The sequence below is a fragment of the Barbatula barbatula genome (assembly GCF_947034865.1).
Source record: "Barbatula barbatula genome assembly, chromosome: 24".
NCBI classification, from domain to species: Eukaryota; Metazoa; Chordata; class Actinopteri; order Cypriniformes; family Nemacheilidae; genus Barbatula; species Barbatula barbatula.
The window spans coordinates 752,717-778,224 of NC_136787.1; the positions used below are offsets into that span (position 1 = coordinate 752,717).

The 25,508-nt window shown below is 41.0% G+C and overlaps 1 protein-coding gene across 5 annotated transcripts in view; it reads right to left on the reverse strand.

Annotated features, from left to right (window-relative positions):
* psd3l (pleckstrin and Sec7 domain containing 3, like) overlaps positions 1-25,508 on the reverse strand; it is a 58,963-nt gene that overhangs the window by 10,484 nt on the left and 22,971 nt on the right. For 3 of the 5 annotated variants that reach the window (XM_079448151.1, XM_079448152.1, XM_079448153.1), the window contains 6 exons: positions 23,314-23,505; positions 20,989-21,069; positions 20,339-20,451; positions 18,590-18,648; positions 12,229-12,318; positions 1,559-1,602 (listed from right to left, as the gene is read on the reverse strand). In XM_079448151.1, coding sequence (XP_079304277.1) covers positions 1,559-1,602; positions 12,229-12,318; positions 18,590-18,648; positions 20,339-20,451; positions 20,989-21,069; positions 23,314-23,505 — 579 coding nt within the window. Of the gene's footprint in view, positions 1-1,558; positions 1,603-12,228; positions 12,319-18,589; positions 18,649-20,338; positions 20,452-20,988; positions 21,070-23,313; positions 23,506-24,013; positions 25,383-25,508 lie in introns of those variants that run through there. The other 2 variants (XM_079448155.1, XM_079448154.1) reach the window with 2 other exon arrangements.

Consider the following 25,508-nt stretch of genomic DNA (forward strand, 5'->3'; position numbering starts at 1 on the left):
TCAAATTTTTCAACTCACGCGAACGCTCAATTGAAGTAGGTCTATCACGTCTTTGCATTAACTCAACGTGTAAATCACTCGTGCTTAACGCTTCATTCGCGCTTGGTGTGAAGGCAGCATTAGACACTGCTATACACTATATATACACATACTCATCGTTGGAACAACATCATTTGTGATTAATTAGATGAATTCATCTGCATATACTGAAATGCATTATTTACAATAATTGTATTTGCTTGACAGGCCTGATAAAAAAACACATCCTCAATAGTTTAGACAAACACATGATCTGATGCTGGTCATCCACGACAGTGGACAGCTCTTCCAGAAACATTCATGAATCTTTACAGGAGGATGTCACATCCACAGATAACGACCTTTGACACGGTCCAAGTTCCCCCTTATATGTCACTGTCTGGAATTTATGACTATATATATACATTTATTGACTAAATGTGTCCTTAACCAAAGAGTTTCTTTTTTGCAATGTCACATCAAAGGACACACGTAGGGTTTATTTATCAAGTACCCATAATCATAAAAGCCAAATAAAGTGCTGATGCATCGAAACAAATCCAGAAAATCGGTTACATTAACAGCGGACAGATATCACAAAGATCGGGAATAATTACATTTCCAAGAAGAAAGTAAACAGAAACAAGCCAATGTATTCTTTGTAATGTAATAACGTGTCCATTAAACGATGAATGAAAGTCCATTACTGTCATTACAGTAAGAGAGGCACGAGTGAGGAATACTTCCACTCGGATCAGCTGCACGGCTGCGCAGACGCCCATGTGACTGTCTGTCAGTCATGCAGACGGATGGATGTTGCTAGGAAACCTACAATCCACAGAGCTCACAGTAATGTGCTTTAAGCTCAGAAAAGAGCTTTATTTCAACAGGAGACCACGCACGTGGAGAAATAGTGAAGAACAAGGCAATGACTCGACACACTCTCTCTCTCAGGACGGACATGAGGAGAAGTCTGCATATTGGACACACCATTGAGAGGAAAGTACCAACACAGCCTCTCTCTCATCACACAACCTTCTGAGAGATGTGCACTCTGTCCATGGCCAGTTAGATGATGGCGGGCTTTGGTTGAGATCAGACAGAGCGACTGTAATCTGGCACAATGGGATGTGTCACTGTCACTGTTATCAGCGTGTCAGAATAATCTCATGTTTTCAACATCATAATTACAGCTCAAGTCTCCAGAGCCACAGATCTCATCATTTGGTCTCATCTGAATGCTGTGTGTGTGTGTGTAAGTGTCTCCTGATACAGTAAATCATTGTCATCAAACTGCTCCTTTATATTTGAAATTGAGATGAGCCGTGATCTCTGTGGTGCTGAGTTTCACTCTTTATATTGATACTGTGGGATTAAAGTCATACATCATATAGTGAAAGAGATCTTTGGTCATACATGCACCTCTACTTCCTATCTCGCTGTTATAGACAAAGCATTTACTGTTTTATATTCAGCTGTGGTGTGCTGGCTTGTGTCATTTCCAGATTCTCAACAACAATAATGCTAGTCGTGTACTTACACGGCCCATTCCAGCTTCTCGTTCTTGATGGAGTTATACACCAACTGCAAAAGACAGAAAAACATCCGGATTAGTCAACATTACATTTCATTTAGTTTAAATTCATGTTCACCGTGAGTTGAAATGATTCTGACTCAAAACCTCACTACTATCAACTATACCATATTCATCACATTCAGAATCCAGCTGTTGTGGTTCTTCTTCTGTTCTGTGTGTAACGGCTCTCTTGCTCGTGTGATATTCTGGCACGCTGCAGTTTTATTGTAAGGCACGTCTTCTCTCTCAGACGCTAATGGATCTTTCTTATTCAGAGTAATCACTCAAAGTCATTGTGTAAATGTCACATTATTCTGTGAATCACTTCTGTCCATTAGAAATGGCTCGTGTAAAGGTCACTTTAAACATACATTCACACAAATCAAAGCACACATAGAATAATACTCTCATGTGTCACATGATATGCATTTTATATGACGTAAGGTCATCAACATCATCACACAACTCTTCACCGTGTCACGTCATCTGCTGTGGGTGAATGTCATGCTGGGTCATAGGTTCTAGACCGGCAAGTGTTGGATTGTGTTGTACTTATGCTATCAAGTTCAAGGTTTCTTTCTTATCGTACGGTACCAAATTTCGATAGCTAAGGGATTAATTGGGCGAAGTAAAGACATGAGGTGAGGCCATAGTGTGTCTAGATGTTTAAGAAGTGGAAAAGATCAAAAGTACGACTACATTTCACCAGGCTCAATGGCAACAGTGCATGATGCAATATTTGTAACAAGATTATTGCGGCCAAGACCGGCAACACGACATCTGATGAAACATTTAACAGACAGTGAAATGAATAAAGAGAACTAGAAAGCTGCGAGAAGATCAAACCATCAATATTTTAGATACTGTTTGGATGTATGTCTACAATAGATGAATCAATGCTTAACATGATTTAAGGTTAACCGATCAAACGAGTGAATTCATCTTGATAAAGTGTGCTTATCCTTAAGGCTGGAGGCAGTTCCTTGTTTTTTAATCTTTCATTACATTTGATTAAATTGGTACAGGTATCGAAGTCAAGCTATTGGTATCGATTACCACCATTTTTGAATGATACACCGCCCTACTTGTTCTGTAAGGACACACATCATTTCAGCAAAAGTGGTTGGGATGTTAAAATGATTCTTGTTATCATGTCATTTTAACATACAGAGTCAACTATATGTAAATCATTGGCAAGATAAAGCTGCAATCTGTAACTAGTTGGATACGTTTTTTTTTAAATCATTTTTATTAAGCAAGTACATAAAAAGAACAATGTTATAATAATCATTTTTACGTTTACAGGAATTGCCATCATTTGACTTTAAAGCTGCAATGTTTTGAACAGAGGTGGCGATATAGAGACAAAAGTTACGGATTGCCTCTTTAACTTTTTGAAAAGTGTAAAAAAGGAAAAATATGTCAGTCAATCAATGGTGTAAATTTGGGATGAGAGCAGCTGTGCGTCTGACCAATAACAACAAACATGGGCAGGGCAGGAGGAGCGCTTGAAGACTTGGCTGACAACCAAGATCACCCTTTTTGCAATTCAGTGTGGTCAGCACTTGTGATGCAAACATTGAGTCTGGTTAAACACTGGGGGGGGGGCACCCCTCCACCCAACGGTTGGTAGTCGACTGCTGTGATGCCATAAAGTTCAAATATTGAACTGACCTTTAATTAAAGAAAAAAATCATACACAACATGTTAACATACAGCCGTAAACTTGAACAAAAATGAAACGATTATCATTTACATTCAGCATATTAAATAAACAAAAACACATCCATCAGCGTTTACCGTACGCGTCCAATCAGTAATATTGTGTTGAAAGCAATGAATCAGTTTAGCAGAAGAACAGGTTCACGTGTTCATCACATAAGAGACGTGTGTCAGAGACAGCGGGATAGCGCCCGCATGACAAACACACGGCTGTGAACCTCTGAGGCAGTCAGTGAAACAATCATGAATCAATCACAGTAAAGCTTTGAGACGCCGCTAACACGGGTCAAGGTGACACACTAATGCCGTCACGATAACATCGCATTCAAGCAGCACAAACGACACATCAAAGCATCTGTCAGTTTAAAAGCATCCGTGGTCACAGACCGACCGCCCCTCGTTCTGTTGAGCTCAAGTATAGCGTCGCATTATAAAGAAGTACACACAACACCGGAGCAAGTTTTATTGCCATAGACAAGCACGATGTTATCATCCGTCCAGTAGATTCAGTAATGACGGAGTTAAAACAGCACCACGATGCCAGGCACACAGAGCGGCAGGCACATTTACCTTGTCCTTCTTGGGTGGTCCGCTGTTGAATTCGGCCGAATTAGATACTTTGAGGGACTTGGATCGATATCCGGGCTGGGGATGACGCCTCATCGACTCCTCCCTGCCGTACTTGACCGAGCTACCAGCCCGCATGCGGACCTTACCGGTCCCTTGAACGCTGTTTACACCGATCATCTTTTCTAATTAAAGCCCTGTCACACGACACAGAGGAGACGGAGAACGATCCAGCGATGCGTTTGCTTGGCTGGAGAGGAGGCGTCGAGCCAGGAGAAAGACAAGAGAACGGCTGAACGGCTTCACGAGTGGAGCGGAGCTGCCCTCTCCCACATCGCTCGCTGGAGTGTTTGGATACGGAGCGATAGTTTCCCAGGAAGCAACACGTCAATGACTGGTGGAGTCACAGAGAGAGAGAGAGAGAGAGAGAGAGAGAGAGACGCTGCTGCAGCGGCTGAGCTAATGTTGAAATGAATTCATATATATTTCACACAGCTGCTGTTGAGTTGAGTCTGCAGTCGGGTGGGTTTCAGACAGAGATGACCCTCTGTTGTAGAAGATGGAGAAGCAAAGCAGACTTCAGCAAACAACACGCCACTGCCCTTCACCCGTGTGATACTGCTCATTCGAGAAATTCATAGAAAACTCTCACAGTCCTGAGGTGCTTTATGATCATTTCAGCTCTGGAACAATAAGAGATCCAAACGCGTCTGGCTCTAGGTAGTAATTCACAGATGTGTGGTGAGAAATCCATCAACTTACATCATTCAAAGTGTTCAGAATTACATCAAACCATCAGGATTCTTCTTCAATACTGAGCCTGTGAAACTGCCATGAGACAAACAACAGATTCAAGACAAAACCACAAGCTTCATTCTGATTGGCTGTCTAAACATTTAAAATTAGGGCTGTCGGTATAACACGTAGGTTCATCAGGATCAAAATAACACTAAAATGATGAACACATGATGGCACACTCGCCCTGTCCCAGGTCATCTTTCATATCAAACAGTTGATTGAAGAAGAGTATGATGCAGTCATGATGAAGCCTATAGACTGAAACGAGGATGCACAAATAAGAATTGAGAAGCACCCTGTATCTTATGAGCCTCATTCGCAGTAGACCAATCACAGCAGACTATACCAGGGGTCAGCAACCCGAGTCTCTTTATAAGGCTGCGTTTTGGTCGGACGAAAGAAGCGCACACACGTTAACACCTGCTGCTGTAATCTGTCTATTTTGTCCACTTGAACACTTCTGGTCTGATTTCTGCGAGGAATATCTGAAATATCGATATTTCATTCAAATAGACGAAATAAAAGTATATCCTCATGGTCCAAAAGTTTGTGCAATAAATGTTAAATCAAAATATTTCTTTCTAAAGCTGCTTTTTGTAATGTGTCCTTACATAATAATGTCTTACATTTTTTCGTTTGGGGGTTGATGTGTTAATAGTTTAATGAATCACCATATCATGTAATTAATTCAATCAAAATGTTAAGCACTTGACAGCCCTCTTTTAAACATCCTGAGCGTTTAAATCATCCTGTATGAAACGCTTGCATATGTACAATACTTTGTAACAGAAAGGTTAGATGAAAGTGATTGTCGGCAGGTGTTATCAGGTTGCTTTAGACAGAATGTCACACGCTACACAATATGCCTTACTGTGACACTGAGCCAATGGACTCATGCATCATCACGTCCATCTGTTCCCTACAGGAGAGCCACAGCTCCCAGCATGCACTGCTTCACAGCAGTTATATCACACTTGCACTAAATGAAAGAAACATGACAGACAGACAAGTGTTGACTTGTGCTTCAAATTCCCCAGATCTCACCCGTCTGAGCCTCTATGGGTCGAGCTGAAGGTCCACCTGCCCCAGTCTATGCATCATCACCACAAATGATGTTTAACAAATATCTTTACCATTATACACAGTATGTACTATAAAAAAAGAAGAAGTTTGGGATGATGGAAGTGAATCAACACATCTTGACTGGTTTAGTCTAAGCGAATGAAGTCTTTATAGCAGGGGTGTCAAACTCATTTTAGGGTAAGGGCCGGATGGAGAGAAAAGTGACAATGTGCGGGCCGAATCACCTTTTTTAAACCATATTGCACCAAATTACAAATGAATTAGCAAAAAAACTAGAAAGACATACTGTTCTGTAAAAGGTGCATTTAATAAATCCTCAGAACGGTTCAATAACACTCTTATTCCTCTTTGAAAAAACTATTTTGTTTAGGTAAAGGCAATCAAAACCCTTTCCTTTGAATATGAATATTTTTTGTCAGATACTTTTTAAACTAGTAATGACAAAAATGCAACAGACTCTATTTGTGTACAGACGGTCACATTAAATATGAACCATACAAGCTATACAATATAATTCACTAATAGGAAAAACTGCCTTAACATATTTAACAATTAGTACAGTAGTACAACTTCACTTTGGATATGAACATGAAATATATACTAGAAATTCCCTTTAACAACAAAAGATCTAGATCGCATCTGCATTATGATTTTAATTCCTGACATCTCTTTTCTTCAACCACATCAATCTCATGATGTCATTTATCTGTCTGTTTGTGAGTCGAGAGCGCAGGTTGGACTTGTTAATGTTCATTACCGATTCTTGATGAATTCTCCCTTTGAAAACGGCTTTGATCCCGCTGCGATTTCGTTGGCAATCAAATAGCGTTACAGCTTCATCAGTCCCTGTTGTTTTTGTGATCATTGACTGCTTTTTTCCGAGGCTAAAGTTAAATTATTGACTTTTCGAAGTTGTCCAGTGTATTTATCATATTTCTCTGCGTGTGTGCCGTTTAATATTGTACTCGTTTTGCACAGCCACGGCTTGTGAGCAGATTAAACATACCGGCCTACCGTTGAACTCACAGAAGAAATACGTCTTCTTCCGTCAGTTTCTTTATTTGGACATTTTAAAATCACTAGTCCTTGCCGCACAACTTAGCCGACTTTGTTTTCGAAATGTAGGCGGCGCTTTAGAATGCGCATGCTTAGGGGTTCCGGCAGAAGCCCAATTAAATGATCAATGATAAAATAAAAAATTTAATAAAACAAAACATAATATGGCAGCGAAAACCTGATTGTATTAATAAACTTTAAATTAATTAAAATAATAATAAACTTTTATTTCATATTTGTATTATTTTTCAAATCTTCCCTCGGGCCGTATTGGACGCCTTATCGGGCCGGATACGGCCCACAGGCCGTATGTTTGACACCCCTGCTTTATAGTGTCTGTTCATCTGCCCGCTCCCCATTAAACTCATCCTGTTTTACACCCTCCTTAAAACAGTCCAGCTCAATGTTACCTACAGCTTAACGGGCCTGAAACTTTGTCCGTGTCCTTGATAGCACACACTGACAGAATCTGTAAAAACGATAGAAATACCAACAACACCTCAATGTCATGCACATGTAAAAGACAACGCTGAATAAAATAAAGAGGACACCTCATCGCTTCACAATAAAACACACAAACTGCATGTGTATGTAGGATGAAACGCGGTCTGCTGCTACGCTTCAAATAAATCAACGTTGACTGAGCGACATCAAGTGCATCCACACACACCTTACACTGATATATGGACCCAACAGCCGCAGTGTGACCAATGAACACAGATCTCTCTGTGTCTATCCTCAGAGTCTCTTCTCTTAGGAAACTGCTGAATATACCTGTGGAGTCATTCACTGGAGCCGAGGGAAGAGCTCAAGATGGCTGCCAAATAAAACTGGATTGTGTGATATCAGTTAAAGGGAGGGTTCACCCAGTCATCCCACGGTGCATTGTGGGAATGGGTTCATAACATTCTTCAGACTCAATGATTTTGTGTATTGTGGAAGACTCACACATGTTTGTGAAATAGTGTGATTAAAGATTTTACAGCATTTACTTTTGGGTGACGTATCACTTTAGAGGGATAGATCACATTTGGATTTGTGTTCAATGGAGTTCAGTTATGTTTGATTACCAACATTCTTCAAAATATCTTCTTTTGTGTTCTGCAGAAGAAAGTCATACAGCTTTGAAAGGACGCATAGATAAATAAATGATGACTGTTCACTTTAACAGGTGACTTGTTTGGAGTCAACCATTATAAAGCATAAAACCTAAAGTCCACCGAAGATATAAGCTGCAATAATTCCTCTCTGCATGTGTACAGCAGCACTTTTCTAAAGAGAGCCACCTGTCATTGTCCAACACTGTTATTAATCCTCAGAGTATGCTCAGAGCATTTATAACCCCGCTGCCGCACGAATCCAAAGAAGAGAATCTGTCAATCGGTTAAAGATGCTGTGTTATAACCTCACACGTCTTCAGTCAAGAACTTGGCAAACATCAGAAGCATTGTGCGTGTGTATAAAGAGGTGGGATGTGTCATTACTGGATGGCAGTGATATCTTCAGGCCAAAAGATATCATTGCAAAATTTAATTGAACTAGGCTTGTGCCGGTGGTGAAAATGCATGGTAGTGTTATTGCAGGCACATCAAATCACTGTGAAGAAAAATCTGCCGTATCACTGCCCAGTTGAAAAAACAACTTTTGCATTTCTGTCAGCTGTGGCCTAATGGTTAGAGCGTTGGTCTTGTGATCAGAAGGTTGCAGGTTCTAATCTCAGTGCCAGCAGGTCATGACTGAAGTGCCCTTGAGCAAGACACCTTACCCTGATTGATCTGCAGTAATGTGTCACTGTATAAAACTACTTGTAAGTCGCTTTGGATAAAAGCGTCTGCCAAATGAATAAATGTGAATGTAAAAGCTTCAACAGATTGAACATTCTAACAGTCAACTGTGATATGCCATCAGCTGGTCAGATGTTTACTGTACATATTAACACACAATCACAAAAGTGTCCAGACTGAATGCAGCAAATGCAAACATCAGACGTTAATATAAAAAACTATAATGCAAAACTGATTTGGCACAGTATGTTTAACATTGGCCAGTGAAGTAGTCTGTAAGGGAAAGCATTTGATCTGCAGTGCATCATATTGGATGATAACCGATGTTCAGTTGTGTTTCAGCTGTCCAGAGAGTCCTGGAATGATCATGAAGCTACACAATCCTTCTCCAGGGAAAATCTAAAGTCGTTGTCTATATGATCTCTGTTGAGTAGTTCCACATTCTTGATGACATCACACATCTCATACGTAGCACCTAAACTCTGGAACCCTTTTTTTCTTTTGTTTCGTTTTTCCCCTGTAAAGCTGCTTTGGAACAATGTAAATTGTGAAAAGTGCTATATGAATAAAATTGAATTGAATTGAACTAGGCTTGTGCCGGTGGTGAAAATGCATGGTAGTGTTATTGCAGGCACATCAAATCACTGTGAAGAAAAATCTGCCGTATCACTGCCTAGTTGAAAAAACAACTTTTGCATTTCTGACAGTTGAAGAGTTAGCTTGGTCCGCTAGCAACGCTAAAGTTTACATCTTGTAATTTAACAAATAAAATACAGTTATCTGCTAAACGTAGTTATGTAAGTGTAGCACAACAATTATTTTGATTTCAAGTTGAAGATGAAACACTACACAAATCGTATCTGGCCACAGAGTGCTGCTTCGACATGTCTATTGAGCTATTTAAGATATCCTCCTGAATGCTATCTGGATATAAATATGAATAGCACTATTGTTGTACTGACACGGACAGGTTATTATTTATGATGAACTGATGTGTCAGTAAAAATGATCGGTCAGGAGTAACGTGTGGTCTGAAGACATGTCTCTAGTTTATTATCTCACATGAAATCAGAAGTCAAAATCACATCATGTGACACAGTAATATCATATTAGCACAAACATGTTGTGTAGTCTGAACCTGTTTCATATAAGACAGGAGTTTTTAAAAGGACAGGTAATCCACATTTACTCTCATGTGTTTGTAAACCTGTACATGAGTCTTCCTCCAGCGGAACACAACAGAAGATATTTTGAGAACTGTCTCAGTGGTTTTGTGTTCATACAATATATTTTGACCAATAATGGTGAAACACAGCAACATGAATAGAAGAAAACATAAGACGGTCAATGATACGAGATGAACAGCCATCGAGTCCCAATGTGTAACCAGATCACACAGAGCATTGGATAAATGAGTGTTTAAAACTGTCTGAGAAATGAGGACAGGGTCACCTAGGTCATCATGACACACGACGTCACAACAGTCTTCTCATCTGCTCATTTTGGGTGTCAATTCTGCTTTAGAGTATTTATTCTGCTGTGTATTTATCCACATTTTATCTTACACGTTAGCTTTAGCTGACATAATAGGTCAGTTTTACAGACTAAATGTTGAAGGATATGAGTGTGTGTGAAAGGATTGTCAAGGTGAAATGAGGCTGTATGTGAAGAGTGAAGTAGAAATTAGGGATGCACATATCGGTATCGGCTGATTAATAGTCATTGTAATGTTATCAGTACCGGCAGATAATAAAGTGTAGGCTGATATATTACAGCAGATGAATCATAAATCATTTCCTTTAGCTGTACACTGCTCACAGTTCAAATACAGTTCTGTCTTTCTGTCGGGAACAAAAGCATATTGTTTGTCTGAGTACAACATTGATGCACAACAAAACAATCACACATTAATTTACAGGATTGGTTTAGAACAAAATAGAACTTTAAAATAAATAAAAATAAGAAATGAAACGAAATAAGCCAGTATCAAGTCACAATGCGTTAAATAAATTGGACATTTTCCTTAAACATCAGGTACATATGCTGAACAGATCTCGCCTCAAAACTATTTTACAAACGGAAATACAACAAGTTAATTACCAATGAACTACCAATGCAGTTACTTTTACCACATGTAAAGGAGGAATGCAATAAAGCATTTTATCATTTAAACAGTTAAAAAGTGCCTTTCACCTTTTTCTCGGTCCTCCTGACACGCTCGCTTGCTTTCAATTCAAGAAAGTCTGCGCCGTGCTTGTCATATGCATTGATTTTGGTTATATTACTTTATTATTATTTTTGATTCAGTCTAAAAAACTAACTATGTGCATTTACAGACAAAGTGTTAATTCATATTTAAATGCTCAAACATACAGACAGATGTTTGGAAACGGTGTACGGTGTTCATTTGCGAGTTATCTGCGGGTGCTTGCAGAACGAGCTGCTTCTCGTTACTGGTCTCCCAGCACCGAAGACGCGGAGAGATGTGATCCTGCACTGGGTCATAAACAGACCTCGCGCTCACATGCGCCCTACCCTAAAAGTGTCCCATTTCTTTACATCATAAATTGCCCGTCTGCTACGCCACTGGCCATATAACCAATATGGCATGATCCCCATCGCATTACACCTCTTCGAAGATTCGACTGTTTTTTCGATTCAAAGCATCGAATCTTCGACTGTTCGGGGTCACCCCTAGTGTGAAGTAGGCTTGGTACATGATATTCAAGGGGAAACTAATGCTGTCCTTGTGTTCTGCAGTCAATGTTTTCATATAAAAGCAGTCGTCCACTTTTTGCCAGTTTGACTGAGGACGGTCACAATACCCGCTGTGCGAGCGGCCATATAATATAATAAATCTCACGCATGCACTCCATGTCCTGTCAGTGTCAGGTGTAGTGCTTTTATTAAAGCCATCCGCTGAGGGGGATTTCATTATTCACATCCACTGATCTAACTCATAGTGTCCATACGGGGCGGTTTTGACCTGTGGCTTAATAAGCCCGGCTGCGTGACTGTGCCAAAGCCGGACGTCTCAGAGATATCATGGGACAGCACAGCAGGCGGACCAGGGAGATGACAGAATGGCATGAAACAAGCACAATGTTGTGAAGTCATTGAACAAGTGGAAATATAATTATGCTGTTAATGCATAGTGGCAGAGGTCACGTTAACCCAATATTCTCTGTCATTAACAGAGCGTGTAAGAAACAATGAGACTTGACATTCTCAATATGCACCGACTGCTAGATAAGCTGAAAATATGAATGATTTTGGCTTCAGAAGACATTAAAACACTTCACTCATTTATAAAGATGAACATGACTTTTGAATGTAAAATTATTCATTTGTGTTCAACTGAAGTAATGATATGAAGGTGAGAAAATGATTTTGGGTGGATATGTCAGAGGTGAAGTAGTAGACTAATGTAGGTCTGAAGTTTGGGAACCGTGAGTCTGTCTCCAGTGACAGCAGCATTACTAATGCATGCAGGGCAAGAGCGCTTTTGTGCTGAACTTCAGCGTGACGTTGAATGATCCGTTCAGATCAACTGATCATCTGTGCTCTCTTCTGTGTTAAACAAATAAGACACTGGACAGGAATGCTGGGAGATTTAAGTCTTACCTTCAGCAGTTCTCTGGGGAAATCTTGTCCTCCGTTGAGCCCGTCCAGGTTATTGATGAACTCCTGGCAGGTCATCTTCTTTCCAATATTCTGCGGGGGATGAGAAACATTTATTAGCCGGTTAATGGGACAGGACGGCAATGCATCACTTTAATTTAACCATGTGAGCTCACAGTGACCTGACAGCAGCAGAGGAGGCCATCTCTTATAACATCCCAGCATGCACTGCTACAGCTGCTCTGTCTCTGACAATATCTCTGTTTTAACATTATCAACATACTTCAAAGAAAGCATGTGTAGTCTTTATCCTGCGCTTCTGGGATTACTGAAGGCTGACATGTATAATGCTTCCAGCAAACGGAAGAATGTCTAACACCGCATCCTAAGCAAACGCGATTCGATTCCTGCGATAAGAAATTTGTTCGTCTATACCGAACTTTTTTTTCCAAATTCTCATGACCGTAAGCATATAACACTGACAATACCGTAGCATGTTTAAAAAGATTGAAGCCAATAAGTAAGTTTTTATTAATCGTACATAAAAAGACATCAATGGAATATATTTTAATAGATGATTTTAAATGTCAAATTTCATTATAAGTGGAAAACTACCCGTTTCAAAAAGATGTGTACACATCGTGACAAGAGAATATGACGTTTTGAATTAGAAAAATATAAAGTCATCTGTTTGAAAGGTACTGCTAGAGGATGGACACTTTTATTTCTTTTTTTATACAGTACATGATTTTGGTCATTCTTTGTCATTTGAGAACATCCAATTGTTTTTTTCACAATATTGTAATTTTACTCTGTTTAAACATATACATTGCATATAATGCACTCAGGCCACATTACGGTTATGAGCAATAAAACACATTAATTCATTCCTATGATAAATCTATTTTTGTCTGAGAACACAATATATGTTTATTATGATTCTGTTTGTATTATCGAATTATATGTTTTATAACCAAAATCTATATGCAATATGTGAGAATGAGCCACAAGTAAACTCTGTATTATCCAAAGACAGGATATTTTCTGAATATCACCGTCATATAAAAACGTAAAGAAACTACAATGACGTACAATGATTTTGCTGTTCTTATTCAATGTTTTCATTTCACGCTCAGACATGTGAATCACAGCACATCACATGTGTGAATCAGAATGTTGAATATTACAGCATGTCAATAACCTGCTCTGTATCTATATCAATGCATTTCATAATGAACTGTGTGATGTGAGATATATTTGACAGATGATTTCAACTAAAGCACATAACTGACTGATCACATAACGTCAGCTGAACATGAAGCCGTCTGAAATAAAGAGCAGCCGTTGTTTGTTCCACAGACTTCACTCTTTTTGCCAACACCAGCCGAATTTGTAGGTGGACGGCACTGACAAATGTTCAGACTGGCACGAGATACAGAAGAGAGACACAAACACACACATCTACACAACACCCTCCACTGCATTTCATCTGAAGCCCGTCTCATCCGTCACTTCAGCACAAGATGAAGGGATTCTCATTTGACACGGGTCACAAAGATAACGTTATAAAACCTTCCTTTGCAGTTAGAATAAATCAAACCATGAGTAATGAGTTGCCAAGGAATAAAACACAAATGTGTTGATGTGTTACTGCAGTCTTTAGATGTCTCGGCATAAAGAGAATGAACACTTTTCTTATGTTCATTACGACTCAAAGACATTTGAAAATGTCAACCTTTCCATGGAAAATACAGATTTTACTACACTAACAGCACAAATATCAACATTTGCTGGTTCAAATACCCATGTCATGTCTTTTTTTAAGCTTTTAAAGCATTTGTTTGATATTTTCATAATCAGGTAAGTGCCATTTTCAGGATTGTCACATCAATAACGGTATGTATTCCTCATAAATGGACACATGAAAATGAAGTATTTTATGTTCTATATGAAGAGGCATCCCTTCTCCATTTGGTGGTTATTATTGCTTCAGGTCTGTGCATTTTAATTTACAGAAATACGACAACGTTTGTCGTCTCCCAAAAATGGTGTCCTTTTTTGTCACATCCATAACGCATGTTTTTCACCCTTTTTTAAAACAGAAAACTTGTCAGACTACAGGAATCATGGAACTTCATGTTTTAACCGGTTACATTGGCGACACTTTAGAAAGAGAAACCAGCTAAAAAGCAGGCTAAAGTCTCTGAATCTGATTATGAGATAAAGAGAATCACATTTGATTTCAGTCTTTAATATTGACGGAGTAAGGCCGTGTCAAAGATATCAAGGTTATATTTTAACACAATGTTCTGTTCTTTACATTACATACATTATGTAGAAAACAGCAAATCACAAAAGAAAACACTTCAGATGGGTCACAGATGATGAAATATGAGCCTGGTTCCCTTTCTGTTGGTCTCTCGACGTTGTGTCGAACCGACAGATGGGGTTCGCCCCTGAGAACCTATCATCTTCTGACTATTTTGAAAAGGCCAATGAAATTGGCGAATGAAATTTGCATGCCGGGCTCCGCCCCCGGATATCCGGATATAAAAGGGGAGCCGGCGTGCTCATTCATTCACCTTTTGTTCTTCGGAGCCTTCACATCTGATGACATTCTACGAATTGCCGAATTCTACGACGCGGTGCAGCGGAGATTCCCCTGGGCGTCCTGGCAGTTCCACAGGTGTTTTTCTAAAAGAGCAATTTCCTCAGCGTGGCATTGCCCGCTGATCTCTTGGGTGCGGTACACTCATCGAGGATGGGGACGGACACAGTGGTTGCCGCAGGTGTTCGGGGGTCCGACCACTGTGGCAGCCTCGTGGATTCGTCCTGCCCGCACTGCGGGCGGATGGCTATTCAGACGTTGCGTCACGGTAGCTGTGTTCTCTCAAGATCCAGCCACCACCTCGTCTGCTTCCCGTTCTGTGACTGCAGCGGCTACGGCCCTGCCGGCGACGGCGAGCAAGGAGGGTGATGTGGGGATTATCGTGAGCGTTAATCCGTCAGCCGGCCTGCTCGCGGACCGCTCGCGCCCCGTCTCGCTTGTTTAGCAGTTCCCCGAAGATGGTCCTAAGCCGTCTTATTCCTCAGCCACGTGCTCGGACACGAGCCGTGGAGGTGAGGTGTCCCTGCAACATCGGAGCGTGACCTGCATCAGACTCAGGCGATTCCCTGAAGCTCCCTTCCTCAGGTTTCAAACCATCACGGTGGCTGGGAGTGCGGTCCGTCTCGGCATTTGATCCACTTCGCCAGACCTCCGCCGGGCTTGGTGCATCCTCTTACCTCAGCAGAGGCAGGGATGTTCCCGTGCTCCAGGCCGGGGCTGCCACCCCTCTGGCGAAGGCGATTGAACCGTCCCCTCGGCCGAGATGTCCAGTGGCTTCTACAGCCGCACTTCATCATCCCCAAAACCAGGAGTCGCTGCATACCTTGAGCAGCACCTTGCAAGGGTGCAGTTCAGGAGGCGCAGAAGTGTGTTCTGGTGTTTGTCAGACGCCAGGAGTGGTTCATGACAACTGACCGCATACTCTCATATCCAGTCTCCCTCGGCACTGTCGATGGGCTGGCATGTCAGTAACGGGTCAGCCGGGAAAAAGAACAGCTCTCCCTGGCGCGGAGCTCCCCTTTTCCTGGTGGGGAACTTGACACTGTCTCCATGACGGCGTGCTCGCTCTCGAGCACGCACAGTCAGTGCTGAGCAGCTTGAACTTTCAGGCAGCAGCCAGCGGTCCCCTGAAATCAGTTTCAGAGGCTCCTGGGCATGGTGTCCTAGGCGGTGGCCTGTCCCCCTCGTGTTGATGCACATGGGACCGCTACAGGTCTTGAGGCCGGTCGTGGTAACGACAGACGCCTCCCTACGGGGTGCGGGTGCGCAGTGTCGGGTCGCTGGACGGGCCCCCACCTGCGTTGGCATATCACTGCCTGAAGTTGCTAGCTGTCCTGCTTGCACTGATGAGGCTACAGCCTCTTGTGCAGAGCCAGCATACTGGCCCGGACAGCACGACCGGCATAGCGTACTAAACCCCAGGGTGGCATTTGCTCGCTGCAGTCATCGCAACTCGCCCAAACGCCTCCTCCTAGATTAAATCTCATTTTCCTTGCATAGGTTTTTAAAATCAATATTTTGCGTCCAATAATATGGTCATAAGAAAAGTAACGTTAGCGGTTTAATATGGAGGATATGTAAATCCAGCCGATTCACATCAGGCTCCTGTCGGGTTTTACTCTGCAATATCAAGCATCTGTACATTATCCATTGCTTACAAAATAAACAGTGGAAAAGAAGCCTTGTAATCTGCTGGAGGCCTTTCACGTGCTCATTGCTTCCCTCTGTGCCTGTGTGATTCCACCACATCAGTGCTCATCCACAGGTTAAAATATCTCTGACAACCGGCACAGTTTACCTCCTGTGTGAGACCCGCAGAATGTGAATTGAATACTTTTTAAGACTTTTAATGGCCTTATATTAGTAAAACTTAATTTAAGACTTCAGAAGGACCTGCGGCCGCCCTGCACGCACAGAGCAATATACATCACAGTTATTCCCAGAGACGACCTCAGCCATGGATTTAACTCCTTATCGTTCAACTATTCGCACTAAAACTTGCGTGACCTCTTCGGACAACTATGAGAAGAGGATACACAACTTGATACCTTGGAAAATAGTATTTTAAGACTTTTTAAGGCCCTTTATTTTCTCTAAATTGATTGATCAACTTTTAATACTTTTAAGACCCTGCAGACACCCTGACCAATGTTTTTCTGATGTTTAAACTATCAACAAGAGTTTAGTGAAATATAAACTGATGGTTCAGTCTTTTGGTAACAAACACATTCTCTGAGTGTTCATTTGTTACATCCATAAAGCTGGAATTTGCCCATTAATGATGATCCTCATTGACTTTCACTGCATTTTGTCTTCTGCAGAAGGCAGAAAGTCTGATTATGGGTTTGAGGTTGTGTAAATGATGACAGGAATATACATTTTTCAGTGAACTACTCCTTTAAGCACCCTCACATATTTTTCTCAAGTATTCAAAGAAGAAAAACCGTAACGCCCTCATCGCAGAATGTAATGTCTTTTCCTGTGATGGGGAGCTAAACATGAGGCAGAAGTGATTATGTGAGTCTCTATAACCCGTGTGATATGCATAATGCTCGTCTCTCTGAGAGCAGCCAGTGATTTGTGTGTGTGTGTGGGTGTCTGGCATATATTTGTGAAAAGATCGGCGGCTGTGTAACTTTCAGCTGTGTTCACCCCCATCATAAGCAACTAAACAATGTTGGAAAAGAAAGCGTCTAGAGAAGTGCTGCGGCGTGGGCAGACAACATCCACGTCTCCACGGCACATGTGCTCCAATGGACGTAAGTCCAAGATACATGATTCAACTCCATGGAGACTGGCGAGTTGAGCTATTCTTAGACATCCCAGAATGCACCTCACTTTTCACTTAAAGAGGGCGGTTTGAGTCCTACTGACGGCACGGATCTGAAGCACATATTCAGACTTGGCTTTCTCTCCTGTGGACATGTAGGTTATATATAGACACATTTAAGTACACTAAACCTTGAACATTCATCTTCACAGGAACTCATTTCCAAACGAGGTTCATCAAAATATTACCCAACAATGACAATTATGCTCCACTTAGGTTTGACACCCGTTCAGAATCCTAAACGAAGACAAAACGTGTCCTCTCATCCACCCAGATCATCATCAACATATGACCACAGCCTATCATCTTATATATTCTTCCTTTCATGCTAATTATTAGCTCATTTAATGAGCATTATTATTGCTATTTAGATCAGAGATGTGATTATGATCCTGTAGTTTTGTTGGTTTAATGCCAGCTGTAACATTAGTTTGCAGGATGAAACACAGCGCTGTTGTAATGTGAGGTGATCTGGGTTACTGTGGTCTTTCTGTCGGCTTGGATAAGCCTCCCAGAGGATCACATACTCAAAGGACCAACAATCATCCCACAGTCACATCATCATTTACACAGAAACATGTCCTGAACAGACATTGAATCTTTATGTCTTTGTGATTTGTCCTGGCAGATGATTTGTGTCAATGAGCAGGAGTGGTATCGTTATTGTTTTACACTACAGTATACAGAATAAACGTGTTTACAAATGAATATAAATGTTAATTTAATCGTCCAGAAAATAAGGTTAATTTGCTCTTTGCAAAATATATTTCCTTTGTTCACTGTCAGGTTTGAACATGTGCTGTTTGTTTAAATCAGTTGAAAATGGGCAGTGATAAGCTCAGACAGTGGTTGTGTTCCTGTGTTCAGGGGAAGCGTGTAAGACACAGTTATGTTAAATGTCTAGTGGATGGTCAGAGGTCACTTACAGGGCCATGAAGGTCAGTGTTGAGCAGCATTAGGGCACACGTAAGGCAATGAACTCCATCTGAAAAACAAACGCACAGGCGGTCACACATATGAATGCTTTTGACATCCCACACGCATTCATCTCTGCATCAGGCCAAAGTCTAATATCACTGCCATAGCAACAGTCTTAGCAACAGAGAGACTTTATCGCTCTTTACCCATTTACTGGTCAGCTGTTACTAAGATGGTTGCTATGAGGAATATATGATATTCTGATAGTACATGTGCCAACAAAACTTCTTTAAAGATTTAATTTGAAAGAGTTCATGACTCTGATGAAGAGCTGCATTCTGGAGTAATTGAGTATCACGATTCTTTTGTTTAAAATAGAGATTGAAAGAATTTTACGATTCTGAATGACGACTAAAAGTAAAACTGCCTCACTGAGAGCGGGCACGTGCGATCTTGGGACCAGTAAGCCGTGCTCACAGCGTCCACGATCAAGTGCGCCATCCTCTGTTTGGAGATAGCCGTCCCCTTTTGCTCACCTCCAAAACAGACAAAGAGCTGCTCAGAGCTCCTGAAGCTTTGCGTGCCGTCCAAGTAGAGGTGCAGCGCGCGTACTGGACACAACGTGGATGGGGTTTGGTCTTCCCCCCTGGATGGGAGCACCTGCAGGTTCACCACCTGGTCCCGAATGGGAGTGGTGGGAACTTTGAGCATGTAGCCGGGAAAATGTGAGAGTGCAAACTCTAGGCAATCCGTGGACACGGGGAATGCTTGTAGGTCCCCTACCCACTTGATGGAAGCGAGCGCCACCAGGAGAGGTCTATTCATCGAGAGATGACAAGGAATGCTGTCTCCCTGGGGCTCGAAAACAACACGCTCCCGATCGAGCAACTCTGCGGGTCTTCTCTCCGAGAAGTGCACCAGGACGAGAAGAGGGGCCACTTAAAGGCGTACAGTGGCCCTAGCCTGAGTGATGGTCTCAACCATCCAGGAGCCAGTCATGGAGGTTCAAGAGGTCTGGTCCCGGATGCCACAACATGCCCCTCCCCTGTGAAATAAGGTCCTTCGTCAGGGTAATCGGCCAGGGAGGAGCTGTCGTCGAGAGCATTAGCTCTGAGAACCAAGTCTGGTTGGGCCAGTATGGCGCAACTAGTAGCACTTGATGCTCCTCTTCCCTGACCTTGCACAGGACCTGTGGATCACTGGGCGGGGGAGGTGTACTTCCGCTTGTCCCACGGCCAGCTGTATGCTAGCTCTTATAGCGCAGTTTCTCGCGACACACTCTCATGATGTGTTTTTACAGTAATGACAGATATAAGCACGCCCTTGTGCTACAAACTGCAATCGTTAGTTTAGTTTCAAAGATATCCAGTTAAAATGTGAAGCATAATCAGAAGAATGTAACACAACCCTGAAAGACAATCATAACAGCAGTTTTGTTGTCAGGCTGCATTTACTTTATGTGGATTTGTACTTTGATGTGAGATTATTTGGGCAGCCTGAGAACTTTTAAATGCGCATCTCATGCGTGTGAGTTGGCAACGCTCTGTTTTAATCCAGTACTTCTGTGATCATTTGACGATTGTTTGTGACATCGTTTCATACTCAATGATGATGATGCACAATGAGATTGTGTGGTGTTTGAATAGAGATCGCGATCTTTTAACCATTAAGTGTGCAGCTCTACTCTGATGAAAAAGAGGAGACTATTGATTTAGTTATTAGTGAAATAGAAATGTTGTGCTGAAGTGTAATGGTACCTTGTGTGGTGATGATGGTAGGGTTACACTGATAGTAGCGGTTAGAGAAATGAATTAACACCCGCTCCCTCTCCTGAGATTCACCCATCAATGAGAACGCTCTCAGAAAACATCTGCACCAGAGTAATGAAAACATCAATATAACAAAACCATCATGTGACATGCTATCAAGAGCTTGGCTTGTTTGTGGCTCATTACGAGTCTGTAGAAAAAACACATCAAAATCAACAGACTACAGACAAACTCTAATTACATGATGTAAAATTAAAATAATTCCTTACACAAAATTGTGTATGTTTATTAGAAATAAATTGGCATATAAGTCAGCTTTATTTATGTAGCGCTTTTTAAAATTTTCATTGTTACAAAGCAGCTGTACAAGAAAACATTGACTATAAGTAAAACATAAAAGGTTATGGAAGTCAAAACACAGGTCAAATATCAGACACACAATAAATTCCTATATGCAGTGTTAATGAAATAAGACGATCAAATTCTAGCAGCCCCCCCGGCCAGGCAAACAGTGCAGAACAGTATGCAAACGGTGGCATATATATATATATATATAAACACCTAATAACAGAGCACAGATTAAGACATGACTTTAGCAATAAAATCATTCAAATACACAAATAATACAGAATTTATACCTGAGAGATTGGTCCAATGTCATGCCTGTAAACTCGAAGAATGTGAGGTACTCTTCTGCCACCATCTTACTGAAGTCATTGCTGTGAACACAATTAGAGGATTTATTATTACATGACAAACACTAACCAAACAATCAGACAAGGATCATACAGTTTCAGCTTTTCAGATCCTGATAAGGGTCTGAATACTAAGGACCATGTGATATTTCAGTTTTTATTTTTAATAAATCTGCAAAAATGTCAACAATTCTGTGTTTTTCTGTCAATATGGGGTGCTGTGTGTACATTAATGAGAAAAAAAAGGAACTTAAATGATTTTAGCAAATGGCTGCAATATAGCAAAGTCTGAAAACTTTCCGTACTCACTGTATATATATGATTTTTATCTGTCATGCATTAAATTGAATCGAGAATCAAATTGAGAGCTTGGGAATCCAATTGGAACATTCAATACCCAGCCCTAGACCCATCCCCTATTAGCCAATCACTGTGGTCATAGTTGGTAAGCTTGCTGACAATCATCCACAGCGACAAGCCCACCCTCTATCAACTTAAGATTTCTTTATATTCCTTTGTAAAATCTGATTTCAGCTGCTTTGTCAACAGGTTTTAAGAGGACACTATTAACTAAAAACTACTTCTGATATTTAGATCTCTTTAATAATGTTTTAATAATGTTTTGTAAATATGGGCCCAAGTCACTTCTGCATGTGTACATTTTCAAATCAGAAAAAGTTAGGTCAGTTTAAAAACAACCGAAGTCTCAACTAAGACATGAAAACAATCCTTTGTTTGTGTGTGTATGAGTAAGCATGCTTAATGGAGTTAATGTGTCTTTAGTGGAAAATGTCTGATAGAAAACCAACACTTACAATTTAAAACAATTAACACATCAATCCTTAAATTTAGGTTTGAAAAGATGAATCGAGGGCACCAGAGGAAACTCAATTGAGAACTCAAGTTCTTTGAAAATCTTGCTTTGGATACATTTTTAGACATTATAAACGTATTCTTATAATATTCAAAGATTACAAATTCATTTGAGGTATCAGCTTTCACAGTTATGAAACATCATAAATATAACTATTTGCATTCATAACATCTGCATGTGTGTGTAAACATGTTTTCTGCGTTTGAAGTATTGTTCTGTAACTACATCTGTGCATCTAGCATATCCTCCATTGTGGATTTGTTATGGAGTTGATCCTGCATTAAGGTCAGCTGAGGCTGCAACAATAATTATGTCTTAAAGGTCATAAAGCACTTCAACCCATATGATTGCTTCTTGCAGCTATATATGAATTGTTCAGATGCAAAAGCCTCTAGGTGCCGTTTGAGAGCCGTTCTTCTAAAATGAGTGTTTTATCAGGCTCCTAATGTTTAGTTTCAGTGATTTTAATTTAATGGCAATGAATGCATCCTCTTTGCCAGTAAAGTGAAACCACTTAAAATAAACATCAAAGTTTGGTAAAAATAATCATTTGAGAGGAAAAATGTCAGTCTGCAAAGGCTTTTCCATTTGAACTCCTCATATATAGTTATATTTCGTCAACCACAAACCACGCTGGAAAACGTCACATGTCCGTAAAAATCTTTAGTAAGAGCACTGCCTCTCTTTGGACCCTTAACTTCTTGTTTTGTGTTTAATCATGGCCGACTAAAAACGCACTTATGATTACTTCAGTTTCTGTCTTAAGATACGAATCTGTTTACTGTGCAAATAAATCTTATTGTGTGTGCATATTTCTCAAGCCCAACAGAAAAGAATCGGCCATGAGTGCTTCTCATTCCTCTCTATCTACACTTTCAACAGCGAATCCCAGGATCCCCCAGCACATGAGAAATTTCTCCATGACATGTTTAAACCTGAGTGTGCGAGTTCTTTAGGGGGTTAAGCAGCTGACCTCAGGTCAGAAACAGATCAGAGCCAAAGGAACCTCTGCATGAAACCAGAAATATGCTGAGTTTTCATCTTTTAGGATTTCCCTACATGAAATCAGGTGTGAATATTAGGTGGAGATTTCCTCCTCTCATCTGGAACAAGACAGTTCAAGAGAACTAAAGCTGGTGGGTCTCTTCACGAAAACAAACCCTATTAGAATGATTATGAAAGATATAAATCAACTATTAATGTAAAATGTTTTGTTCCTTTGAGGGTGTGACGTCATGTAATGAAACGTGTCATTGGCCACCCTTCCCTCCAGATATGGCTCTGTCAGGTCAGGATTGCACAGGTGGCTCTCCATCTACTGATGAAGTAAACCTGCTTTGTGCTCATATCACGTCTCGTCCGGTTGGTGTGTACGACAGTTATGATGAACTCACTTCTTGCCCAGATGTTTGGCGACATCTGAGCGACGAAAGCCCTCCAGGTGGTAGAGACGTCTGGCTAGGCGCTGGGCGGCATCTTGGTCGCTGCGACTACCGTTGTGGAGAACATCTGTGTCTTTAACACATTCGTCTCCATCCATGACCGAGTCCCAGTCCGTCAGCGCGTCCTTCAGCCCTGCATCACTGCTGTATGACACAAGAGAGATCTCCATCAGTCTAATAAGAAAGTAACTAATTACTAGTTACTAATGACATATTCAAAAGTGTAATTAGATTACGGTACAAATTACTCTCTCCAAAAAGTATTTAATTACTTATTACGTCCTATATCCTACATCAATCTGGATTAGAAGTATAGACGCGAAACGGCTCTTTTAATTCAATCAAATAAATAATAAATAACTACATAAATTATTCTTAATAACTGACCAAAGTATACAAATGTGAGGAAACACTAAAGCACACCCTTTAAAGCAAGACTTATAATTTGAACGTCGTTTCCACTATTGAATATATTACACAGTATTTAGATCAATTAACTGTAATAAAATTACAGGAAAAATAAGAGTAATCCCTTACTTTACTTTTTCAAGGGAAAAGTAATTCAATTACAGTAACCAATCACTTAGTAACTAGATACAGCCAACACTGGTCATTACTCGGGTTAAATGATCTGAACAACTGCAGTCCAGACCTGGCGCGCTTTTTTCAGTGTTGCGAGTCAGAGCCTCGGCGTCCAATAGGGTCAAGCCCCATGCGGCGTTCAGCGCACAAACCTAATAAGCATGCGTCGAAGTGCTCTCGTCCAAGAAGAAGACGAAGTGCTCTCGTGACAAGACAGAGGAGAATATATCCATTAAAGTCGCTATTTTGCTTTGTTTTTCACACATAAATCATTCTTGTCACTTCAAAAAAATTCAGCTGAGCCACTATGAGCGGATGGACCAATTATAACCATGTCTTTAGTACTTTCTGGGCCATGACGTCTATGAAGAGGTCTGGAAATCTCTCAGATGCCTCCTAAATATCTTCCTGTGTGCTCAGAAGACGCCGGAAGTTCTTCAGTCGAAACATGTTTAACTGGGGGAGTAGAAAACACACAAAGTTTGGGCGAACTTCCCCTTTAAGGTTCATGATCCTAGCGCTCATTTGAACTCAATCCCTGTAACCCGTGAGGAGATGAGCAGAACCAGTCCATGCACAGTCTCAATGTGAGGATCACACACATCAGCGCCATCTGCTGACCAGTCACAATAAACCAGAGTCTCAACTGTTTGGTCAAAATGAGGATTAAAACAAGACTTCATCATCATCATCATCATCACTGACTGCTAACAGCACATTTATATATATATATGATGATTGTGTACAGATATCACACATATATCATCTCAAAGTCTCCGGCCGGAGAGCTATTTCAGTCATCACAGTCCATCTTCTTCAACGGATAAACTCTGTTGTTCTTTGACACGATGCTTTTACTGAGGCGCATCAGATATGAATGGAAAATGTTCAGTATGATGCTTATAAAGCGCAGATACATTTCCTCACAGACATAAACACATCAGACACGATCACAAAAGCACAGTTATGTGTTCACAGCTCTATTGTGTCTCAACTCAATGACTTTATTCAGGATCAAACAACAGCGTGCGCGAGCACATCTGTGACGCGTCGCGACAGACTGCACACCCAACAAAGTTTTCTGACCGATAGCAGCGTTTACATCGCGAGCGTCGCGTTGCGCGAGCTCCAGTAGTGTCTTTGTTTACCTGCAGATCTCACGTCCAGAACGCAAACCTCGCACGCGGCACGTTTAATCGCATCTCGACGCCGTTAAAGTTCAGACGGCAGTTAACGTGATGACATCAAAACTCAAACAGCGGTTAACGTGACAGGATTGAAAGTGGAGCGCGCGGAGAGACAAAAGCGCCAAACTACTGACAGAAAACTCCCAGAGACTGAAGAACCGAGGGCGTGTTCTCAATGCTATCAAGCATACTACACCTAGTAAGAATGCAGTATGCATGGGATTATACAAACTACGCAAAACTTTGATTGTTATAGTTTCTTGTACATTCGCGTAGTTTCTAGACATTATATAACGGACGGATTTAACATCTTATTTTCGCTGCTTTTAAGAACATGATACACAATGAAAGAATGCCATTGTCTCACTCTCTCTCTCT